The sequence below is a fragment of the Mus caroli genome, unplaced genomic scaffold (genome assembly GCF_978045245.1).
Source record: "Mus caroli unplaced genomic scaffold, Mus_caroli_1 scaffold_1, whole genome shotgun sequence".
Classification (NCBI taxonomy): domain Eukaryota; kingdom Metazoa; phylum Chordata; class Mammalia; order Rodentia; family Muridae; genus Mus; species Mus caroli.
The window spans coordinates 52,288,152-52,310,334 of record NW_028227256.1 but is presented as its reverse complement, the minus strand read 5'-3'; the positions used below and the strand labels follow the sequence as shown (position 1 = coordinate 52,310,334).

The 22,183-nt window shown below is 41.3% G+C and overlaps 1 protein-coding gene and 1 pseudogene across 3 annotated transcripts in view; both read left to right on the top strand.

Annotated features, from left to right (window-relative positions):
* Positions 1 to 3,627: 3,627 nt before the first annotated feature.
* Positions 3,628 to 4,370, top strand: LOC110289152 (transcription factor BTF3-like; annotated as a pseudogene).
* Positions 4,371 to 8,476: 4,106 nt separating this feature from the next.
* Boll (boule RNA binding protein) overlaps positions 8,477 to 22,183 on the top strand; it is a 125,828-nt gene continuing 112,121 nt past the window's right edge. For all 3 annotated transcript variants that reach the window (XR_015047024.1, XM_085837405.1, XM_085837408.1), the window contains exons 1-4: positions 8,477 to 8,560; positions 11,129 to 11,272; positions 15,108 to 15,199; positions 21,291 to 21,345. Coding sequence is in view for 2 of the 3 variants with exons in the window: in XM_085837405.1 (XP_085693531.1) it covers positions 8,540 to 8,560; positions 11,129 to 11,272; positions 15,108 to 15,199; positions 21,291 to 21,345 (312 nt within the window). In the remaining variant the exon portion in view is untranslated. The remainder of the gene's footprint in view (positions 8,561 to 11,128; positions 11,273 to 15,107; positions 15,200 to 21,290; positions 21,346 to 22,183) is intronic.

The window sequence follows — 22,183 nt, the reverse complement described above, 5'->3', positions numbered from 1 at the left end:
CTGATTGGTCTGTAAGCTTAAGGCCCAAACTAGGAGAGACATGGTTATTTCCCAGGCGCTTGCAGCACTAGAACATGGTGCTTCCCCTGATATATGGTTATCTATGCTTAAGCAATAGGTCGCTGGCCACTCAGCTCTTGCACCCCACGAGGCTAGTCTCATTGCACGGGATAGAGTGAGTGTGCTTCAGCAGCCCGAGAGAGTTGCACGGCTAAGCACTGCAGTAGAAGGGCTCTGTGGCATATATGAGCCTATTCTAGGGAGACATGTCATCTTTCAAGAAGGTTGAGTGTCCAAGTGTCCTTCCCCCAGGAAAAACGACACGGGAGCGGACCAAGACCCCTTTGGGTGATGAGCCTGGGAGGAGGTTTTGTGTAAAGCCCCTATTTTACACACTGGGGATTTGACCTCTATCTCCACTCTCATTAATATGGGTGGCCTATTGCTCTTATATAAAAGAAAAGGGGGAGATGTAAGGAGCCGCCTTCACATTCGCCATTACAAGATGGCGCTGATGGCACTGACACCCGTGTTCTAAGTAGTAAACAAGCAAGCTGCGCATGTGCCGGGGTAGCTTTCCATGCCATGTGCTCTGCCTTTCCCGTGACGACAACTCTGGCTGATGGGCTGCAGCCAATCAGGGAGTGACACGTCCGAGGCCGAGGACAGTCCTCCATAAAAGGGAGGGGGCTCCGCCATCTCTCTCTCTCTCTGGCTCCCTTCTCCACTGGCTCCTGATGGGGTAAGCAATAAAGCTTGTGCTGCAGAAGATTCCGGTTGCCCTGAGCGTGTTCTTACCAGGGGGACACAAAAGCGCGGGCAATAAGTAAGTCCTATGTTCCCTGTAGAGGAAATCTGACTTGGCCCCTCTGCTTCTGTGAAACCTTGATCTCTCATCGATTCCATTCAAACACCCAATCATTGTAGGAAAATGAGGCACCTGATAATCTCCCAAAACAAAGTTAGCACAACTGGCAACACGAAATCTTAAAAAAAAAATAATAATAAGTAAATGGAAGCAGAGACATCTTTAAAATGTGTCCTTTTATGTGGTTTTTATTTCTGCACCTGGCACCTCTCATATTGCTATGCTGGGTGTGCACGTGCACACACCAAGGCAGGGTGGGGTGGTTGCCTGCTTAGCTCTTTCTCCCACGATCATAGAAATCTACAACCTCTTACTATCAAAACAAGAACCAGGCACTTTGATCATTAACCTATCTCAGTGCCATAACACAGAGGGTAGCTCACAAGAGATATGAAATGGTCACTTAGTTCTATAAATTCAGAAAACATCTAAAGGGATATTAAGACAAGGAGAGCATGAAGTAGACACTAGGAGTTAGACTATAGAGCTAGAAACCTTACGAGGCAGTAAGGGGAAAAAATGTCAGCAAGAGAAGATGTAACTTTAATTTTTTTTCAAACCTTATTTTTTATGATGGTTCTTAAATGCTATAACCTCCCTTTTAGCCCACTACCCACCAGCAGTACTGGGAAAGAAAGAATATGGGGGTGGTGGAGTGGACCTGTTTAGAAAGGTTCTTTGGAGCAACTACCATCTGTGTTGTCAGGAAATTTAGTTCACAGGTCAAGAGCAGCTCGATGATACACTCACAAACACTTCACAGAATCACCAGCAGTCCAGTTCAGTAGAGTAGGGATAGCAGACATGAGTCAGCAGCAGTGGCACTACCTAGCAGAGACAGCCAGGCCTCAGCCTCAGCTCAAGTCAACAGGAGGGACCAGGGAAGAACACCAGGAGAAGTTCTTGACTGTGCCTCACTCAGGGAAGCATAGATCAGTGAAGACTCAAGACCCACGAGGTTGCACAGCTAGCTCTGTAAGCAAGCCAAGCTCAGCCTCTGTCACTGTCCATCGGTCCTTTTTGTATCCTCCAAACATCACAGGTCCTCCATGTGCCTTACCTCAGCACTTTTTGTGCCTTAACACATGTGTCTGTCTCAGTTGGCATCACTCTACCAATCAGCCTGAGTCCACAGAAGCGGCAAGGACTGAAGCACACCACCACAAGTTTTTTGGTGGAGGACTCTATGGAGTCCTGACAAATGCAGCCCAGCTACACAATGTAAGGCAGACTGATGCATGCATTGTTAGCAAAGAATCCTTCATCGTGTGTTCTTTCACATGCTTGCTTTAGTGGAGTATCCTCTTTTCTGTGTTTGCTTCGGTGAAATGTTCCTTCACAAGTCTGCCTTAGCCTTTCACACCTGTGTCCACTTTAACGAGATGTTCCTTCACATGTTTGCCCAAGCAAAACACCTTTCAACATAACTGACTTTCCAAAAAACCCTTAAGTTTCCACTTCAGGAAGACTAGCAAGAAAGGCAGGTTTGGGTAAGTCCTGGAGTACAGCAAAAATGTGCTACAGTTTGGATACAGTTTGTCTTTCCAAAAGGTTTATGAGTTCAAATTTACTTCCATTGTAAGAGATTGTGGTGGTCTGAATAAGAGTGGCCTCATATAATCAAATACTTAGTCACCAGGGAATGGCACTAGTTGGGATTGGGAAGTGTGGCTTTGTTGGAGTCGGGGTGAAGGAAGCATGTCACTGGAGGCAGGCTTTGAGATTTCAAAAGCCAAAGCCAAGCCCAGTGGCTCTTCCTGATGCCTGAAGATCCAAATGTAGAACTCTCAGCTCTTTCTCAAGCACCATGTCTGCCTGCGTCTCATCACGCTTCCTTCCATAATGACAATGGACTTAAGCCTCTGAAACTGTAAGCCAGCCCCAATTAAATGTTTTCCTTTGTAAGAGTTTCTGTGATCATGGTGTCTCTTCACAGCAATAGAACAGTGACTGAGATAAGAACTAAGACAGTATAAACTAGATTCAAATAGTTTTAGAGGTTGGGTTTGGGAAGGTAATTGGAATTAGATAACCATCAGGGTGGATGACCATGATTGAATATAAGTAGTTTTATGAGTGAGATTAGAAGATAGACAGGCACAGAAATACACACACACACACACACACACACACACACACAGAGCCTCTTGCTGTGTAGTGTCCTGTACCACCTCAGGATTCCCCCTGAAAGGTTGTCATCACCAGATGCAACTTTTGACCTTGAACCTCCAAATTCGACTTCTATTCTTTACAAAGTTGCCCAATCTTTGTTATTCATTGGTAACAAAAAAGCAGACCAAGACACAAGAACTATGATCTGAACAGACTGGTAGAAAAAATATGAGTAGCATTGGGATCCTATGATAAACTGAATCAAAAGACATACTTAGGTTTGTAAGATGTCATTATTATACTTGGTGTATATATGTGCATGGGTGTACATATATGTATGTTCATATACTGTGGTGGCCAGAATCCAAATTCAGATGTTTTCCCCAATTGTTCCCTACCTTATTTTGAGACAAGGTCTCTTACTTTAGCTTGTCTTGTTAGCCAGCAAGCCCCAGGGACCCTCATGGGTCTGTGTCCCTATGACTGAGATTACAACGTGTGCCTGGCTTGTTATGTGGGTGCTGGGGATCCATGCGAAATCTTTGTGTTAGAAAGGCATGCTCTTCAGTTTGGTGAAGAGCTGGCCTTTCTAGTTCTCCTTAAAGAAGTAAAGAATAAACAATACCTCTGGTATTGAAGAGGTGAACATGTTTGCAAACCAAGGAACAGTGATCCGTTTTAGCAACCCTAAAGTTCAGACATCCCTGGCAGCAAACACCTTCACGATTACAGGCCATGCTGAGACAAAGCAGCTGACAGCGATGCTTCCCAGCATTCTAAACCAGCTGGGTGCAGACGGTCTGACTAGTTTAAGAGACCAAATGAAGCTCTGCCCAAACAACCCATGGATGAAAAAGCACCTCTTGCTCCTGGAGAGGAGGAGGAGGAGCAGGAGGAGGAGGAGCAGGAGGAGCAGGAGGAGGAGGAGCAGGAGGAGGAGGAGGAGCAGGAGGAGGAGGAGCAGGAGGAGGAGGAGCAGGAGGAGGAGGAGCAGGAGGAGGAGGAGCAGGAGCAGGAGGAGCAGGAGGAGGAGGAGCAGGAGGAGGAGGAGCAGGAGCAGGAGGAGCAGGAGGAGCAGGAGGAGGAAGAGGAGCAGGAGGAGCAGGAGGAGAAGGAGCAGAAGGAGGAGGAGCAGGAGCAGGAGGAGCAGGAGCAGGAGGAGCAGGAGGAGGAGGAGGAGCAGGAGGAGCAGGAGGAGCAGGAGGAGGAGCAGGAGGAGGAGGAGCAGGAGCAGGAGGAGCAGGAGCAGGAGGAGCAGGAAGAGGAGCAGGAGGAGGAAGAGGAGCAGGAGGAGCAGGAGGATCAGGAGGAGGAGGAGGAGGAGGGGGAGGAGGAAGTTCCAGATCTGGTGGAGAATTTTGATGAGACTTCTAAGAATGAGGCAAACTGAATCGAAGCAACTTCTGAAGAAGGCGACACCTGCAGGAGTTACAGGAGCTGCTATTTTTATATCATGACTACTTTTTTAAAATTTTTTTTGTTTATTATGGATCCGATAAAATCTCTAATATTTTTAAGCCCACCCCCCCGACACTGCTGCTCTTTTCAGTTTTCACTTATACCTAATTCATTCTTTGCAGCAATTTAAGCTGAAGAAGCCTGGGAATAAAGTTTGGAAAAGATTAATAAAATTCTTTGCCAAGAAAGAAAGAAAAAAGAAAGGCAAGCTCTTTACCAACAGAGCCATGCTTGAAGTCCCTGTACACTGTACTGTTCCATGTTATCTTTGTAAAAGCCATCTACTATCTAAACTGCTATCTAAATAGATATCTAAATCTCCTTTCTCTTTTGTTGAAATACAAGTGCCCTTTTCACATGAGCTGTTCTCTTCTAATTCAACAACCTGTTTCCCGCCACTGACTCTCAGAATCTGTTCTGACTTGAGAATGTGTTAGCCTTTCCTTGCTGTGTCAGAATATCTAAAATACAGACAGTGATAGACTTACTTTGACTCAGTTTCAGATATTTCAGTTGATGGTCACTTGGCCCAATCATTTTGAGCCTATCTATCAAACCATACGATGAAAAACATGCTTGGAAGAAAGTTCTTCATCTCATAGTATCAGGAAAGCAGTGAGAAGAGTGGGCAGGCTGCCAGGATCCACTTGTGGATTAATAATTATTTTATTATTAATTATTAATCCTTAATTATCTGGCTTCTCTCAATGAGGATCCTCTGCCTAAATTTTTCTTCACCTCCTGTACTGCCACCAGCTGGGGATCAAACTGCAATACACGAGCTTTGATGGACAGTCAAAATCCAAATCCTAACCAAAAATCTTTGTAAGTTTTAGCTCTGATTAGATTAACATCTTAATTCTGGTATCTTTGATATCTCTGATTTGCAAAGGTCCCAAGAATTAATTTGTAACTGATTTGTAAGGTATGAATAACAGAGTGTATTGTGCAAAAGAGCCAAATAGAATTAAGTCTTGAAAACTACATCTAACCCTTACTAACAATGTGACAAGAGTCACTTTACCTCTCTAAGGTTCAAATTCAACTGGAGAGAGTCAGTAAGACAGAGACAAAGCAACGGCTGGCAAGATGGTTCAGAGGGTAATGGTACTTGCCACCAAGTCAGACAACCTAAGATTGATCCTGGAAAAGGAGAACTCCCAGTAGTTGTCTTCTGTATACACACACACACTCACAATAAATGCAATTACTTTTAAATTTTTAAATGAGATTTAAATAGAAAACTGAGGTATGGTAGGCCCAGTCCTGTAATTAAATGCAGTAATCAAGGGCTGAAGCAGAATGACCATGAGTTAAGTCAGTGTTCAATGTGTAGTTCTAGGTAAGCTGAGCAACACTGTGAAACTCTGTCTGACAATAATAATAATAATAATAATAATAATAATAATAATAATAAAGGAATGTATTTAGCCCAGCATTGGGTACATAGAAAGGTCTGAGACCCTTCCCTCCCATTTCCTGCCAAGACAGCATTCCCAGTCTTAATTATGGCCATTCCTGGCCCTGTAGACCGTCAATGTATATTAACATTCCCACAGTGTTTTCACCACAGTTCACATATCTTTTGTTTGTATCTTATTTTAAGCATGTTTAAGTATAATTATCGTTTGTACAAATTGGTCTTTTCTCCCTTTCTAATTTATTTATTTTGATGATATGTTACCCAGACTGGTCTCAAACTGTGGGCTCAAGTGATCTTCCTGCCTCAGCCTCACAGGCAATTGGGAATACAGTCACACATCCCTGGCTTCTGCAACATTCAGATGTCTTGAGGACTTGTTGAGATTTGGTCTGTTGCTATGTACTGTAATACTAACTACCGGCTATGGTTGACTCAGGGAGAAGAGGTGCTTTATGGCCTTACTCTTTGATTTAAAACTACTGGTTGAATAAGGATGCTGGCAGCCTATGGATAGGAAGAAGAGAGGTAGGTAGGGTTTCAGTTCTTGGGCTTGGGGTTGGAGAAGGAACATGAGTATGAAGGAGAGAGAGAGAGATAAGACAGCATGAGGTATGTGAATCATGAAAACAAATCATGAGGGCTGGCCATTTGGAGTTAAGAGCTATCCAAATGAAACATGGCAAGCTATAACTTGGGATATTTGATAGGGAAGTGGATACTAATACCATAGAGGTTATTAGAAACTGCCCAGCTCTAGTATATAAGGTTTATCATAAATGTAAAGGGTTTGCACCTTTTATCTGGGAACTGAATGATCATAGTTGGAAAAGAGACCCCAATTGAGTTTAAATATTTTGGCAACAAGGACTAGTGTCTGAACTTTGCCTTCCAGCAGCACATCCCATTATGAGCATAAGAACTGTACTGTCTACTAAGCTGATCCAATATAATTTTGTGTGATTCAGCCAAGTATTATTTAAGTTCCTTTTGGATAAGAAGTAAAAGAGGAGCTGAACAGAGGAGTGCAGCTATCTTCCCTAACACAGTCACTGTTCCCTCATTTGTTCATTATGTCAGACCAAGTATTTCCTGTGACAAGTGGCCTTTTTAGAAGATGCTCCCTTCAAAAGTAACTATTCTAGTAGGAAAGAAAAAGACTTCAGAAGAAAAGAGATGAGTATTATAATCAAATCCTTAGTTACAATTCTATCCTTTGGGATAGAATGCCCAAAAATCAATTCTAGAATATGTACTTAAATCTGAATACACATCTGTGTAGTATTCCTTTTCCACAGAAACTCAAACCTGAGAAAATGAGTTTAAATTGTATGCAGAAATGTATGCCAACTGCTAGGATGCTTCTACAATTAACAAAAATTGTTTCCCGTCTTATTTTTGGTGAATAACTAAGCTTTTGGATATTTATTCTTGATAACTAACCTTTGGACATATTAACATTAATATTGTTGCTGCTTACTCTGAGGACAAGTTATGCAACTTTTTACAGTTGCTGATCTGATGGCTTAAAACCCTTAAAAGCCAGCCCATTGAGATGAAGAATCGGGATTGCAGAGCGCTAGGGTTAAAGCTACAGCTTTAGACTTTGACCCAAGTATTTAGCCACCTATTTACAGTAGAAATGACCACAAAGCACTGTACCTGAAACAAGATGTGTGCATGACGGATAGTTGCTTATAATAATGACAGTCCTTATTACATGAATTTATCTAACAGAAATTACATACTACTTAAGAGAGAAGGTAGGCTCTCAGGCACTTTTTAAAAAGTCCTTGCAAAGGAGTCTTTGAACGGAGTTCCCAAAGCTATGGGGCCAAGTCTAATGAAGCTGGTTCCTTTCCCTTAGGCTCTCTCCTACTTTTATTTTATTTGCTTGTTTGTTCTTTTATGGGAGAGTGGGGGTGGGAGGGAGGAAGGGAGGGAGACAAGGTCTCACTGTGTAGCCCTTAAACTATCCTTGAACTCGGTATATAGACCAAGCTGACCCTGAACTCAGAAATCCTCCTACTCTGCCTTCCAAGTGCTGAGATGAAATGCATTATTAGCCTGGAGCGCGGGGCAGCTAGCCTACCAGGGGCCTGAACTGCGCTGCCCCGCCCTCCCTGGCAGGGATGAGTGACAGCGACAGAGACAGCGACAGGTGCTGAGAGCAGAGGCGCCCGCTGCTTCTGCGTGTGGCGCCCGGAAGGGGGAGCAGAGTTTGCACGTGGAAACTTGTCTTCCTGTCTTCGAGCCAGCCTTCGGAAGTCCCCGGAGGCCACGCTCCGTAGTAGACCCTAGAGGTCGGCCCTCCAGGGCAGGGACAGCTCGCCGCTCTTGGCTTCCGCGGCTGGTTCGCCTCCGCTCACGGTACTCGCCGTCCGTCCGTCCAGCCGTCCGTCCTGCCGCCGCTGGCAGTCGCGGTGCGCGCCGTCCGTGCCGTGCCGCCGCCCGGCGCCCCTGGGACTTGCGCACAGCGCCGCCACCGCCGCCGCCTCCGCTGCGCAGCCCGCCTCCCCCGCCCCCACAGGGCAGCTCGCCCGGCTCGGAGACTGCGCCGCCGCTGCAGCCGCCGCCGCCGCCGCCAGGGGGAGCAAGTCCCCGACGGGAGACGCGCCGGCTCGCTTCCTGCGAACGCGCCTTCCAACTTGAGCTTCCCGCGAACTCCGGAGATTAGAAAGATGGAGACCGAGTCCCGGGCGGTGAGTGCTGAGGGCCGGCCGGCCTCTGCGCGGCCCGGCTTCGGACGGGCTGGAAAGGGTGGGCTTTGGAGTCGAAAGCCTTGCTGTGGGGCTGGGAAGGAACGCGCCGCCGGAGGGCAGCGGGCGGCCCCGCTGAGGAGAGCGGCCCCTCGGGCTGTGTGAGAAGGGGCGCTGGCCCTCGGTGGGGCGGACGGGCAGCTCGGGGGAAACGGCCATCGGCCAAACGTGCCTAGCGAGCGGCCGCCCTCAAGTGCTCCCGCCCGGACGGCGGCGCCCTCGACGGCTCGCCCTTTTCGGGACACGTTCTCGCCCCCCGCGGGCACGAGTTGCGCGGCCGTCGTCGACGCCCCGACCCGGGGCAAGGCCTGAGCCCGGGAAGGCCTGAGCTACGCGCGCCGCCCTGTCAGGCCTGGGCCGGGCCGGGGCCTAGGGGCTCCCTCCCGCCCCACCCCACCCCACCCCACCCCACCCCCCCAGTGAAGCCTGGTAACGTGCCGCGCCCCGCCCCGTGCCCGGCCGCCAGCCAATCAGCATGCGCCCACGCAAGGCCGCGGCCCCGCCTTGCACGAGGCGGCCAGCGCGTGGTAGGTGCCGTTGAGGGTTCCCGCCACCGCTGCTGGCGGGTTTGCCTGACAAAATTTCTCGCTGGCTGGCCTTCTTTTCCCTCCCGCACTTTGGTGGGGAGGGGGGAGACCCTCGTGTCGGTGTCCCGGTCCACGATGACCCGAGAGAACCCGAGGACGTTGTCAATCCGGCCGTTTGCCCCATCGCCTCAGCCTGCTGGCCTCCGAGGGGAAGGAGCACCGAGGCGGTGACTGCGACGGTTAGCCCACCTCTTCCTTTGTCTTTGCAAAGATGATCCATCTCGAGGTCGAGGTTAAGCCCCAGAGAAGGAGGCACTGGGGCCATGTTACCTTGGAAGAGTGTCTAAATAAACTCGTTGGTGGTCGAGCTTTACAGGGAAATAGAGGGTCCAGACTAAGGATCCTAGAGCAGCCAGCCTCCTAGCTCCTTGCTTTCAAATGGTTGACAGTGGGAGGTTCCCTCTCCTCAAATTCAGTGCTAACCTCGAAGGAACTTGATGTTACCTCTGACAGAGCCTTGTTGCCACTAACCATAAAATGTGTTCTAAAATGTTATTGATTGATACTTCGGTCCTTACCCAAATGTTGAACAAATACCAAGCAGGTCTCTCCTGAAACCTCATTCATACAGTCAACAGATAGATACGCGCTGAACACTTGCTATGCGATGTTTCTGTTTTGCATGTCGCAGTGAGTTTAAAAAAAAAAAAAAAGATAGTCAAGTTTCCTATCTTCATGAATATTACAGCATAGTAATATATTACAGGTAAATATGTGGTATCTTAGAAAATAAGAAAGAAAGCCATAACATCCACACCAGAGCCTTAAAAACAGGGACTGAAGTGATTTGGTTGTTTTAAAATAATTTTCTTTTTCTCAGTGTTTGAGGTCTCTTCACTTGGGACTGATTTCATCCACCTCTCACAGAAAAATGGAGTCTTCTTATTTAAACTTGAAAACAAACTAGTACTTCCATTGAACTACTTTGTTTTTACAGAATTTTGTGAAGACTTCATTATTTAACAAATTCTATACTAGAAATAAATGGACACTGATATTGATATGTTAAGCCTTCTAAATTAGAAGTATAAACATAATGGATATATACCAATTTGTTTTAGGTTTTTTTGTTGTTTTGTTTTTTACAAGACAGGGTTTCTCTATGTAGCCTTGGCTGTCTGGGAACTCATTCTATAGACCACAGACACATCTGTAATTGAGTTGTCTGTGAAGTCATTGGTACGAGGAAGAAAGTACACCATGGGGCCTCTCAGGTGTTAAGAACACAATTTATACAAAATGGGCTTGAGACTTTTAGAATTTCAGGTAGAAGGGCTTTACCTGAAATGCAGATTGTAAGGAAATGGGAATGTTTCTGTGGTTGTCTATATTATTACTTTAAAAGTAAGATTGGTAAAGGAGAACAGTTGCTCAGAATATCCAGGATATAGCAATGTTTGCTAGTTCTTGTATTTTGGACGGTGCTTTTGTTTTTATAGGTATTTAGACACGATTAAAGAATGCTTTTTTTTTTAATCTTGCTCCATTATAATTACAGTGACCTTGTCTAATGCTGATGTTCTGTTAACAAGAGAGCACCACTGCCTGACTGATACTGTCCAGGCCAACTTAACACCTGGACAAAATGGTTGAGACAGAGCTTCTCCAGACATCTGAGTCTTTTCTCTCCCTCTTTGACTTTATGAGTTTAGTATTCTTCCTTAACAAATAGCCTATATCATAATTAATGTAAGTATAGTTGAGTAGTACATTTAATAGTAAGCACTTCTGTAGAGTGAAGTACTTTGCTTCATTTTTATTTCTCCCCAAAGCTATAAGCGCTAAAGATTTTAAATTACAATCTTTGTAATTTTAGAATAAAGTCAAGTCTAATATGTGATATTTTGCCTAAATGACAGCTTTGATGATCCTATATTAAAACTTATACCCAGTGCTAAAAGCATAAAATGACTTTATTTTACAGCAATCAACAAATCACACACAAACAGATTCATTATCTCCATCCCCTAATCCTGTGTCACCTGTGCCTTTGAATAACCCAGCAAGTGGCCCAAGATACGGAACTGTGATCCCTAACCGCATCTTTGTAGGAGGAATTGACTTTAAGGTATCTATCTGTGGGTGTAACAAGGTGGGGAACAAAAGTGTTCTGCTTCTCTTTGCAGAAGAATACTTCATTTTTCAGCAAATATTTCCTTATACAACTATAAAATTACACTTGCACATTGGTTAATATACAAATGGTTAATATACAAAATGGGTTTCACATTGCATTGGTTTAAATACAAATAACACTTCATACTTCAGTTTTACTTTCCTATACAGCACTCCAATCAACTAGATAAATATTTCAATTTTTAAATGAAAACTTAATCTAAAGATTTTAGTCTTATAAAACTCTATCTTTTTCCCAACTTTTATTCTTGCATTCCTAACTAATGTCCTAGAATTCAATTTCTTACAAATAGCTTTCTTTGATAGGGTTTATTATCTGATAATTTAAAAAGCCCTGTGGTCCAAATAGAGAATCAGTTAAAAAAAAAAGTGTGCTTAATCAACTAATCAGCTATTTCACTCTTTCAGAAAAGCATATTTGAAATGATTCACAGTATTCCATACAGGGAAGGTATACAGGAATATTTTTAATCAAATATTCTTTTTTTTTTCATGAGTCTCTTTTTTTAAATATTTTCTTCATTTACATTTCAAATGCTATCCCCAGAACCCCCTATACCCTCTGCCCGCCCTGCTCCCCAACCCATCCACTCCTGCTTCCTGGCCCTGGTATTCCTTCCCCTGTACTGGGGCATATGATCTTCGCAAGACCAAGGGCCTCTCCTCCCATTGATGGCTGACTAGACCATCCTCTGCTACATATGCAGCTAGAGACACAGCTCTAGGGGGTACTGGTTAGTTCATATTGTTGTTCCACCTATAGGGTTGCAGACCCCTTTAGCTCCTTGGGTACTTTCTCTAGTTCCTGCTTAAGGGGCCCTGTGTTCCATCCAATAGATGACTGTGAGCATCCATTTCTGTATTTGCCAGGCACTGGCATAGACTCACAAGAGAGAGCTATGTCAGGGTCCTGTCAGCAAAATCTTTCTGGCATATGCAATAGTGTCTGAGTTTGGTGGTTGTATATGGGATGGATCCCTGGGTGGGGCAGTCTCTGGATGGTCCTTCTTTCTGTCTCAGCTCCAAACTTTGTCTCTGTAACTCCTTCCATGGGTATTTTATTCTCCATTCTAAGAAGGAACAAAGTATCCACACTTTAGTTCCTTCTTCTTGAGTTTCATGTGTTTTGCAAATTGCATCTTGGATATTCTAAGTTTCTGGGCTAATAATATCCACTTATCAGTGAGTGCATATCATGTGTGTTCTTTTGTGATTGGGTTACCTCACTCAGGATGATACCCTCCAGATCCATCCATTTGCCTAAGAATTTTATGAATTCATTGTTGTTAATTGCTGACTAGTACTCCATTGTGTAAATGTACCACATTTTTTGTATCCATTCTTCTGTTGAGGGGCATCTGGGTTCTTTCCAGGTTCTGGCTATTATAAATAAGGCTGCTATGAACATAGTGGAGCATGTGTCCTTATTACAAGTTGGAACATCTTCTGGGTATATGCCCAGGAGAAGAATTGCTGTATCTTCCGGTAGTACCATGTCCTATTTTCTGAGACTGATTTCCAGAGTGGTTGTACCAGCTTGCAATCCCACCGACAATGGAGGAGTGTTCCTCTTTCTCCACATCCTCCCCAGCATCTGCTGTCACCTGAATTTTTGATCTTAGCCATTCTGACTGGTGTGAGGTGGAATCTCAGGGTTGTTTTGATTTGCATTTCCCTGATGATTAAGGATGTTGAACATTTTTCCAGGTGCTTCTCAGCCATTTGGTATTCCTCAGTTGAGAATTCTTTGTTTGTTTAGCTCTGTCCCCCCACTTCTTTTAATAGGGTTATTTGTAGAAGAATGTGAATTGATCCATTCTTATCTCTTTGCACAAAGCTCAAGTCTAAGTGGATCAAGGAACTCCACATAAAACCAGAGACACTGAAACTTATAGAAGAGAAAGTGTGGGAAAGCCTTGAAGATATGGGCACAGGGGAAAGATTCCTGAACAGAACACCAATGGCTTGTGCTGTAAGATTAAGAATCGACAAATGGTACCTTGTAAAATTGCAAAGCTTCTCTAAGGGAAAAGACACAGTCAATAAGACAAAAAGGCCGCCAACAGATTGGGAAAGGATCTTTACCAATCTAAATCTGATTAGGGGACTATTTTCCAATATATATAAAGAACTCAAGAAGGTGGACTCCAGAAAATCAAATAACCCTATTAATCAAATACTCTTACATGAGCTGAAGGTATTACTTGATGATAGAGGTTTGCTTAGCTTATAGAAGTCCTAAGTTCCATCTTCACACACACACACACACTCATGCGCGCACGCGCGTGCATACCTTTCAAATTGATTTATAAAAGCATTTCTAAGTTTACATATTAGAAATTATAGGGAGAGATATATCTTTAATAAAATGTGCCATTATGTGTGATTTTTGACACAAATCTTCTTACCATATACTCTTACCATGATTTAGGTAAAATTACTTGTTTTTTACTTAAGAAAAATGTTATGCTTATTATATTTTTAAAGTAAATATTCAATAAATACAAACATTTTCACATAAGTCACTAAAGCACATCACACTAAAAACACAATTTGGATTTTATATGCCATCTTTTCTGCACACACATGGTATTAAGGTAACAGATGTCTTTCCCATGAGATATCTTTTTCAAAACCACAAAAATAATAGCTAGTGAGGAAATAATTCCCTAAAGTAGAAAACAGTGTGAGACTTTTTAAACCTCTTGTTCTTAGAAGCCTAGAAACTATCTCTTCAAGTCCAATAATCTTGACTTGCTCCTTACTCTACAAGGCTGAGTTAGTAATTCTTCTTCCAAAGAAGCGTTTGGATGAACTTGGTTTAGAGATCTAATAGCAGTTCTTATTCTATCACTGATTTCATTTTATACTTATTAGAAAAAAAGCAATTTACTTATTCTTAGCTGTAGTATTGGTCATTGTCCAATTTAGCAGGCTTAAGGTCACCATCCAAAATAACAGATAGTGTATTAAAGTTAGTGTGGTAGCAACGGAACTCAAAGTGAGTGGCTGTGCTCTAACACATCTCTTGGTTCTTTCTTATATAACCTTAAAGTTACACTTAGAAACAAACAGTTGCAACTCAACCCAAGAAATAAAATTCTAAAGAATTGACTGTAAATTCTCTGGGAATAGCTGTTATTGTCTTATCTATTTCAGCTATTATAACCATCTTGAACAGTGTATATTATTGTTGTATCATATTATCTGCAGTTAGCTAAAATGTATGTTGAGTACAAATAAAATATCTTGTAATTTGAAATAACAAGTCAGTCTGTAACTTGTTATGGAAAAAATCAAGTATTTGGAAAATATATCTTTTCCTAAGACCTCAGTCGTCCTAAAGACTATGTTGATTACTATAAAGTGACTGGATTAGGCCACTGTGGCCTAGTTTCACTGCTATAACTGCTATCCTCCCCAAATACTAGAGTCAGTAGAATACAGCCTAACTGGGTTTAATATATGTAATCCACCTTAGCATTCTTAAAGTTGCTGAAAGATAACTTTACCCAGTTAGCGTTCTTTGTAGTTTTGGACTAATTCGGTTTAAAATGTTTTGACTTAATATATAATCATTTAGCTACCTTCTACTACATAATCAAAATACATAGATTTTTTGTAACAGTGGTTTTTACCTACATTTTATAATGATAAGTACTTTTCCACTTGTTTTCTATTTTTTTATGTCTCCATAGTAAGCGTCAGAGTTGTTTCGCCTTTTATTGCTTTAACTATTTCTTAATGTTTTCTTTTTATGTCATTAGACAAACGAAAATGATTTAAGAAAATTTTTCTCCCAATATGGGTCTGTAAAAGAAGTGAAGATTGTTAATGACAGAGCTGGAGTGTCCAAAGGGTTAGTATCATTGCACATAATATAAAGAATAATGAGTTGTATTCTGTTGGCTTAGCTTTTATATGCTAATATATTTTGTCTTCATTTTTATAGTAGAGAATTTTATGCCCTATTTTTCTCATACATTCTCTCCTCCCCTCCCCATCTTTCTCTCTGTCTCTTTGTGTTATCCTTCTCCCCTCCCCCTCCTTTCTCGTGTGTGTGTGTGTGTGTGTGTGTGTGTGTGTGTGTGTGTGTGTGTGTGTTTTGGTGGGGTAAAGGGGGACTGTAATATTTGTTAGTCTAAAACTTTACCTTTGTACGGACCAAGGAGCCATTCAGGATAATATGACAAAAATGTTGAGTGGCAAATATATATCAGCTAAAGAAGCAAATGCTTTTAGAATTGTATTTTAGTTTCAACAATAAGAGAGTTTATTTGAAAATTGCTGACCCCAAAGAATATCTGGTGTGGTTCAGAATGTAGTTGAGGAGCAAATGAGAACTGCCATTCTAATGGGGATGATTACTTATCAAGTCAACAATTGGGACGACTTTGGGGTTTAGGACTAGGAAAGCCCTTGAATGCTTTAAGCAGGGCTTAATGGGCCATACTAGGAGGACTATGGAAGAAAGACAGTGGTACTAAGAGCAATGCAGATTTTAACTCCTGACTCAAGAGATTTCAGAGGAAAAGAATATTTGTAGGTTGCCTAGAGACCATTCTTGTGATATTTTGGCAAAGAAAGTGGTTGCTTTCTGCCCTTGTCCCAAAATTTGCCTGAGGCAAAATTGAAGTTTTATATTATTGGTGTTAACAGAGGAGACTTCAAGAGAGCCTAGTATTGACTCTGTTGTTCTGTTATTAGCAGTCTGTCTTATGCATACAATCTATAATGAAAAGGAACAAGCTGAGCAAGAAAAAATACAAAATGGACAGTTTGAGAAAAAAGAGAGTGCCAGGAAACGTAATACAACTAAGACCAGTTGCTCAAAGAGATAAAAATAGTGAGATAAGAAAAGTTTTAAAAATTTTTTAGAAAGTTAAATTGAATAAAGGGAGTGGTGACCTCAGAACAAGATCCCACCCAGTTAACCTGCCAACTTATAGAAAGGAAATAAAGAGAAGGTTAAGCAGCAAAGGAAACTATGGGCAACAAAATGCTGTAAATGTACTTGAATAAGAAGACTAAGTTCAGCCTCAGCAAGCAGCAAAGCTTTGGCAAGCTTCAGCCACGTGGTTCTGGCTTTAGAGTCAAAAATACATGAAAAAGGTTATAGAATCTTCCTCGGTGGCTAAGAAAAGCTGCTGACACCAAGCATGTGTCAGGGATGTCCCTACATGTAGGCCCAGATAGGACCTGCATGAAGCTGTGATGGTAAAACCTGTATTTCATTGGAGACTAAAGATATTGGAGGTGCCAGGGACATGAGACACCTGCTGAGGAATGTTGTAGATGCAATGTGGACCCAGCCCATGAGAGAAGTGTGTTGGAGTTGGAGAGAAGTTGAAAGGAGTTGGAGATCTAAAGAGTGCTTTGACATCAGACATGGACTTGCAGAATTTGGAGTTTACCCTGCTGGTTTTCAGTCTTCCTTGGTCCAGTATTCCTTACTGTGCTCCCTCTTCCCCTTCTAGAATGATAACGTATATTCTGAGCCATTGTATATTGGAAGTATGTGTTAGCCTTTTTGATTTTGATTTTATAGGGGATTACAGTTAAGAGATTGCCTTGAATATCAAAAGAGACTTTGAACTTTGGATTTTTAAATGGTGTTGAAACTGTGATAAGCTATGGGGAATTTTTTTATTAGATATTTTCTTCATTTACTTTCAAATGCTATCCCAAAAGTCCCCTATACCCTCCCCCTGCCCTGCTCCCCTACCCACTCACTCCCACTTCTTGGCCCTGGCGTTTCCCTGTACTGGGGCATATAAAGTTTGCAAGACCAAGGGGCCTCTCTTCCCAATGTTGGCCAACTAGGCCTTCTTCTGCTACATATACAGCTAGAGACATGAGCTCTGGGGGTACTGATTAGTCCATATTGTTGTTGCTATGGGGATTTTTGAAGTTGGACTAAATGCATTTTGCATTATAATATGGAAATGAGCCTATGGGGGCCAAGAAATGGAATGTGATGGTTTGAAAGACAAGGTTTCCCCAAGGCTCATATATCTGAATGTTTGGTCACCAGGGAGAGGTGTTTTTTGAAAATATTAGGAAGTATGGCTTTATTGGAGGAAGTGTGTCACTGGGAGTAGGCTTTGAGTGCTCAAAAGCCCAAGCCAAGCCCAGTGTCTCTCTCTTCCTGCTGCTGGGTATCAAGTTGTAGAAATCTTGCCTTCTTTCCAGCACCATGTCTACCTTTGTTCCTCCATGCTCCCACCATGATGACAGTTGACTAACCCTCTGAAATTGTAACCAAGTTACAATTAAATGCTTTCCTTTATAAGAGTTGCTATGTTCATACTGATTAAGGAAAGAATTCAAGAGAAAATGTTCTAAACACATGTGCACCAAACACCGATGCAAGAATTATCAGTGTACAAAGGTACAGACTAACCCTAACACAATAATAATGGGTCATTTCAATACTCTAGTCTCACTAATAAATCATTCTAACAGAAAATAGAGCAACATCTAAGTTAAATGACATCATAGATCAAATTGACCTTGAATCTACAGAACATTCCATTGCAGAATACACATTCTTCTGATTGGCTCATACAACTTTTCCTAAAATAGATCATGAAATAGGATGCAAAGCAAAGCTTATCAAATGAAAAACTGAATTTTTTTGTATTCTGAGCACAGTGAGATAAAGTTAGAAATAAACAGTTTAGAACATGGAGACGTTTTATAGAATGATGATTTGGATCATCAAAAATTTCGTAAATTTATAAATTTTGAGAATTAAAAATGTAAAAATCATAACATATGCAATGTTGGGGCCGGCCAGCAGCTTACATGTCCGAGTTCGAGCCTGGAAGGCATCTTGGAACTGAAAGAAAAGAGGGAGCCTAGGTGGGTTGAGAAATACTGGAACCAAGACAACTAGTCTGCTCAAGCAGGTAGCAGTATCTTAAAGAGGAACAGTAACTTTGGCTGAACAATAGAGTGATCTAGGGAGGAAGGCTCCACCCTAGATAATCTCCTTAGTGGCAGCAAGGTCAAGTTCTGGCTCAGCCTGCTTCAGACTTATGGGAGGCTATAATGCAAACCTATGAAATTGAATGAAATCATAAAGGGGAATTTGTAGAAAATAAGAGCATTTAGAATCAGATTTCAGGTAAATAGTAATATACCTTGTGGCTTTGGGAAAGAATAAGAACAAACCAAAAAAAAAAAAAAAAGTCAATAAAAGCAAAGAATCAAGATCAAGAAGACAAAAATTAATAAAATGGAAACGGGGGTAAAGAACCAACAGTGTTTTGGAAAGAAACAAGATCCATAAGCTCTTATCCAAACTAACAAGAAAAGAGAAGACCTAAATTGACAAAATTAGATCTAAATGGAAGAGATTGCAACAGATAATGAATTTCAGAAAATTTCAGTCATTTCAGCACATTTTTAAGACATACATTCCACTAAATTGGAAAAGTGAAATGATAAATTTGTAGACAACACAACAAAGATAATATTTTAAAAACTTAAGCCAGTGTGTAACAGTAACAGTAAGATACAGAAACAAACAGCAACAAGGAAACTAAGACTAAAGTGGTTTATAAGAGATGATGAGAATGGGGCTGGCGAGATGGCTCAGTTAGAGCACTTGCTGCTCTCCCAGAGCAGCTCCTACAACACAACCATCAGTAACTCTAGTTCCAATGGACCTCACACCCTCTTCTAGCCTACTTGGACACTAAGCACAGGAGTACACAGTCAAAGCTTCATGTGCATAAATTAAAGTAAAAAAGTAACCCAAAATGATAAAGCATCTCAATGATCTAAGACCTGAAACTAAAACCAACAAAACCATTTCAAGGTATTGGCATAACAGGCACTTTCTGACTAGGACTGTAGTCACTCAGGAAAAGCACTAACAATACCACCTGGCACTTCACCAAATCCAAAAGCTTCTGCACACAAAGGAAACAATCAAGTGAAGAGATAGCTTAGAAAATAAGAGAAGATCTTTGCTAACTATACATAAGACAGAACTGTTATCTACAATATACAAAAAATTTAAACTAAACAGCCAAAACAAAGCAATCCAGTCTGTAAATGAGCTAATGAAATGAGAAGATAATATTCAAAATCAAATTATAATTGTCCAACAAATGTATAGGAAAATATTTAACCTTGTGTCATCAGAAAAATAGAAATGAAAGCTTCATTGAGATTCTATCTTATGCCAGTCTGAAGGACAATCATTGATTGATGAAACAAATCCTGGCAATGATTCAGAAAGAAGGCAATCCTTATTTACTGTGAGTAGATAAAGAAAATGCAATTTATGTACACAGCCATAAAGAAGAATGAAGCCATGTTATTTGTCGGAAAATGAATGCAACTGGAGATATGTTAAGCAAATTAAGTCAGTCTTATGCAAATAGTATATGCTTTCTTTCATGCTGGAGCCCTAGACATTACAGATAAATAAGACTCTGGTATGAGCACAAAAATAAACACAAAGACCAAAGGAATAGAAGACCCAGAAATAAGCCCACACTGCCACATGATTTTCAACAAAGATCCCAAAAATCATACACTGGAAAAAAGATTCAGTGTAAAAATAGTATTTGGACAAACAGGGAAGAGAAATTTCTTTCTTTAAAAAGAAGTTACTTTGATGTCAGTGATATAGCCAGGTAGTAGAGCACTTGCTGAGAAGGTATGAAGACCTTTCTTCCCCAGCACAAAAGTAAGCAAACATTAAACAAGAAGGAATACTTGGTACAGTAATTATGAGTTATAAAATGATAATTATGATATTTAGCATTATTAACAGGAGTTTACTGTCTAAACAGCACTCATACTTGGTAGCTATGTTTTATTTCTTTTTCCTAGAATTTAGCTTTTGGGCATAATGTACATCATACATATATCTTTTTTTCTATTTTTAACCTTTGAAAACAGTCTCTCTATGTATCCCAGGCTGAGCGAGATCTCAGTTCTTTTTCCTATGCTTCCTAATTGCTGGGGTTATTTGTGTGTCAAAATTAAATACAAGAATTTTTTTTAATCTAGTTTGTATTTTTATTGCTGTTGCTTGGAAAATATACTAGTTGTCATAGTATTAGTTTATTGTAACAATAATTAAATATTAAATGCTGAATATGTGAAGATCTATACAAGTATTAGAAATTTTATATTGAAATATTTTATTGTTTTTTTTAATGAATCTTTTCTATTTATTTATTTTATTTTTACGAATACACTGTTGCTGTCTTCAGACACACCAGAAGAGGGCATCAGATCCCATTACAGATGGTTGTGAGCCACCATGTGGTTGCTGGGGATTGAACTCAGGACCTCTATAAGAGCAGTTAGTGCTCTTAACCGCTGAGCCATCTCTCCAGCCCCGAAATATTTTATTGTTGACTTTTTTCTACTTTGATTACTCTAAGGCAAAATTTGTGGTTTTTATAAGTTGTTTGTTTTGTTTTGTTTTGTTTTGTTTTTAAGGAAATTACAGGGCTAAAGATGTACTTGGTGGTAAGCACTTGCCTTGTATGTACAAGGCCTTGGTTTTTATCCACAACCTGGAGAAGGAGGAAAAAAAGAAGGAAATTAAAGATGATTGTTTTGGTCTGAAATCTGTCTTTTCCCAATCTTTAACCCAGAACATAAATCTCTCATGTGCTTACATCTCAGTGCTAAAACTGTTTGAAGGTTCCTGAGTTCTTTATTCCTTCAGTCCCCTTCACTTTGAAAAGCAAGGATGACAGGATTAATCTATGGTTCCCATGCTGGTACAGCATACAGAAAGACTTATTTTTTACAGTGGCCAATATTTTAGAAGTAAAAATGTTAATACAGGTTTAGGCATATAGTTCAGTAGTTTAAAAAAAAAAACTTGCATACCTTAGGTTCAATCCCCAGAACTGCAAAATAAAATTTAATCTGATGTTCTAAGAAAATGGTAATAATTTAATCCATTTATTTAGATATGGTTTCATCACTTTTGAAACTCAAGAAGATGCACAAAAAATCTTACAAGAGGTAAGATCTTTCATTGTATGTAATTTGTGGTTTGGAACATATTTCTGTGAAACTAATCCTTTATGGTAGTATAATGATATAGCACAAGTACAGCGATCCATTTATATACAGGTATGTGTGAATACATGCATATATATGTGTGTGTGTGTGTGTGTGTGTGTGTTTGTACATTTGTATATATCTTAAGATTGCCATTGACCTCAAATAAGCAGTCTGAAGTCATTCCAAGTCATCCAGAGACTGCCCCACTTGGGGATCCATCCCATAAACAACCACCAAACCCAGACACTATGGCAGATGTCAAGAGCTTGCTGACAGGAGCCTGATATAGCTGTCTCCTGAGAGGCTCAGTGCCTGACAAATACAGTAGTGGATGCTCACAGTCATCCACTAGATGGAGCACAGGGTCCCCAATGAAGGAGCTAGAGAAAGGACCCAAGGAGCTGAAGGGGTCTGCAGCCCCATAGGAGGAACATCAATATGAAATAAGCAGTACCTCCAGAGCTCCCTGGGACTAAACCACCAGTCAAAGAAAACACATAGTGGGATTTGTGGCTCTAGCTGCATATGTAGCAGAGGATGGCCTAGTAGGTCATCAATGGGAGGAGAGGCCCTAGGTCCTGTGAAGGTTCTATGCCCCAGAATAGGGGAATGCCAGGGCCAGGAATGGGAGTGGGTGGGTTGGGGAGCAGGGGGAGGGAATAGGGAATTTTCAGAGAAGAAACTAGGAAAGGGTTTATTTGAAATGCAAATTAAGAAAATATCTAATTATAAAAAGATATAGTGTGTTTTGCTTTATTTGCTTAAACTGGTAATTTAAGAATATATCTCTGTGATG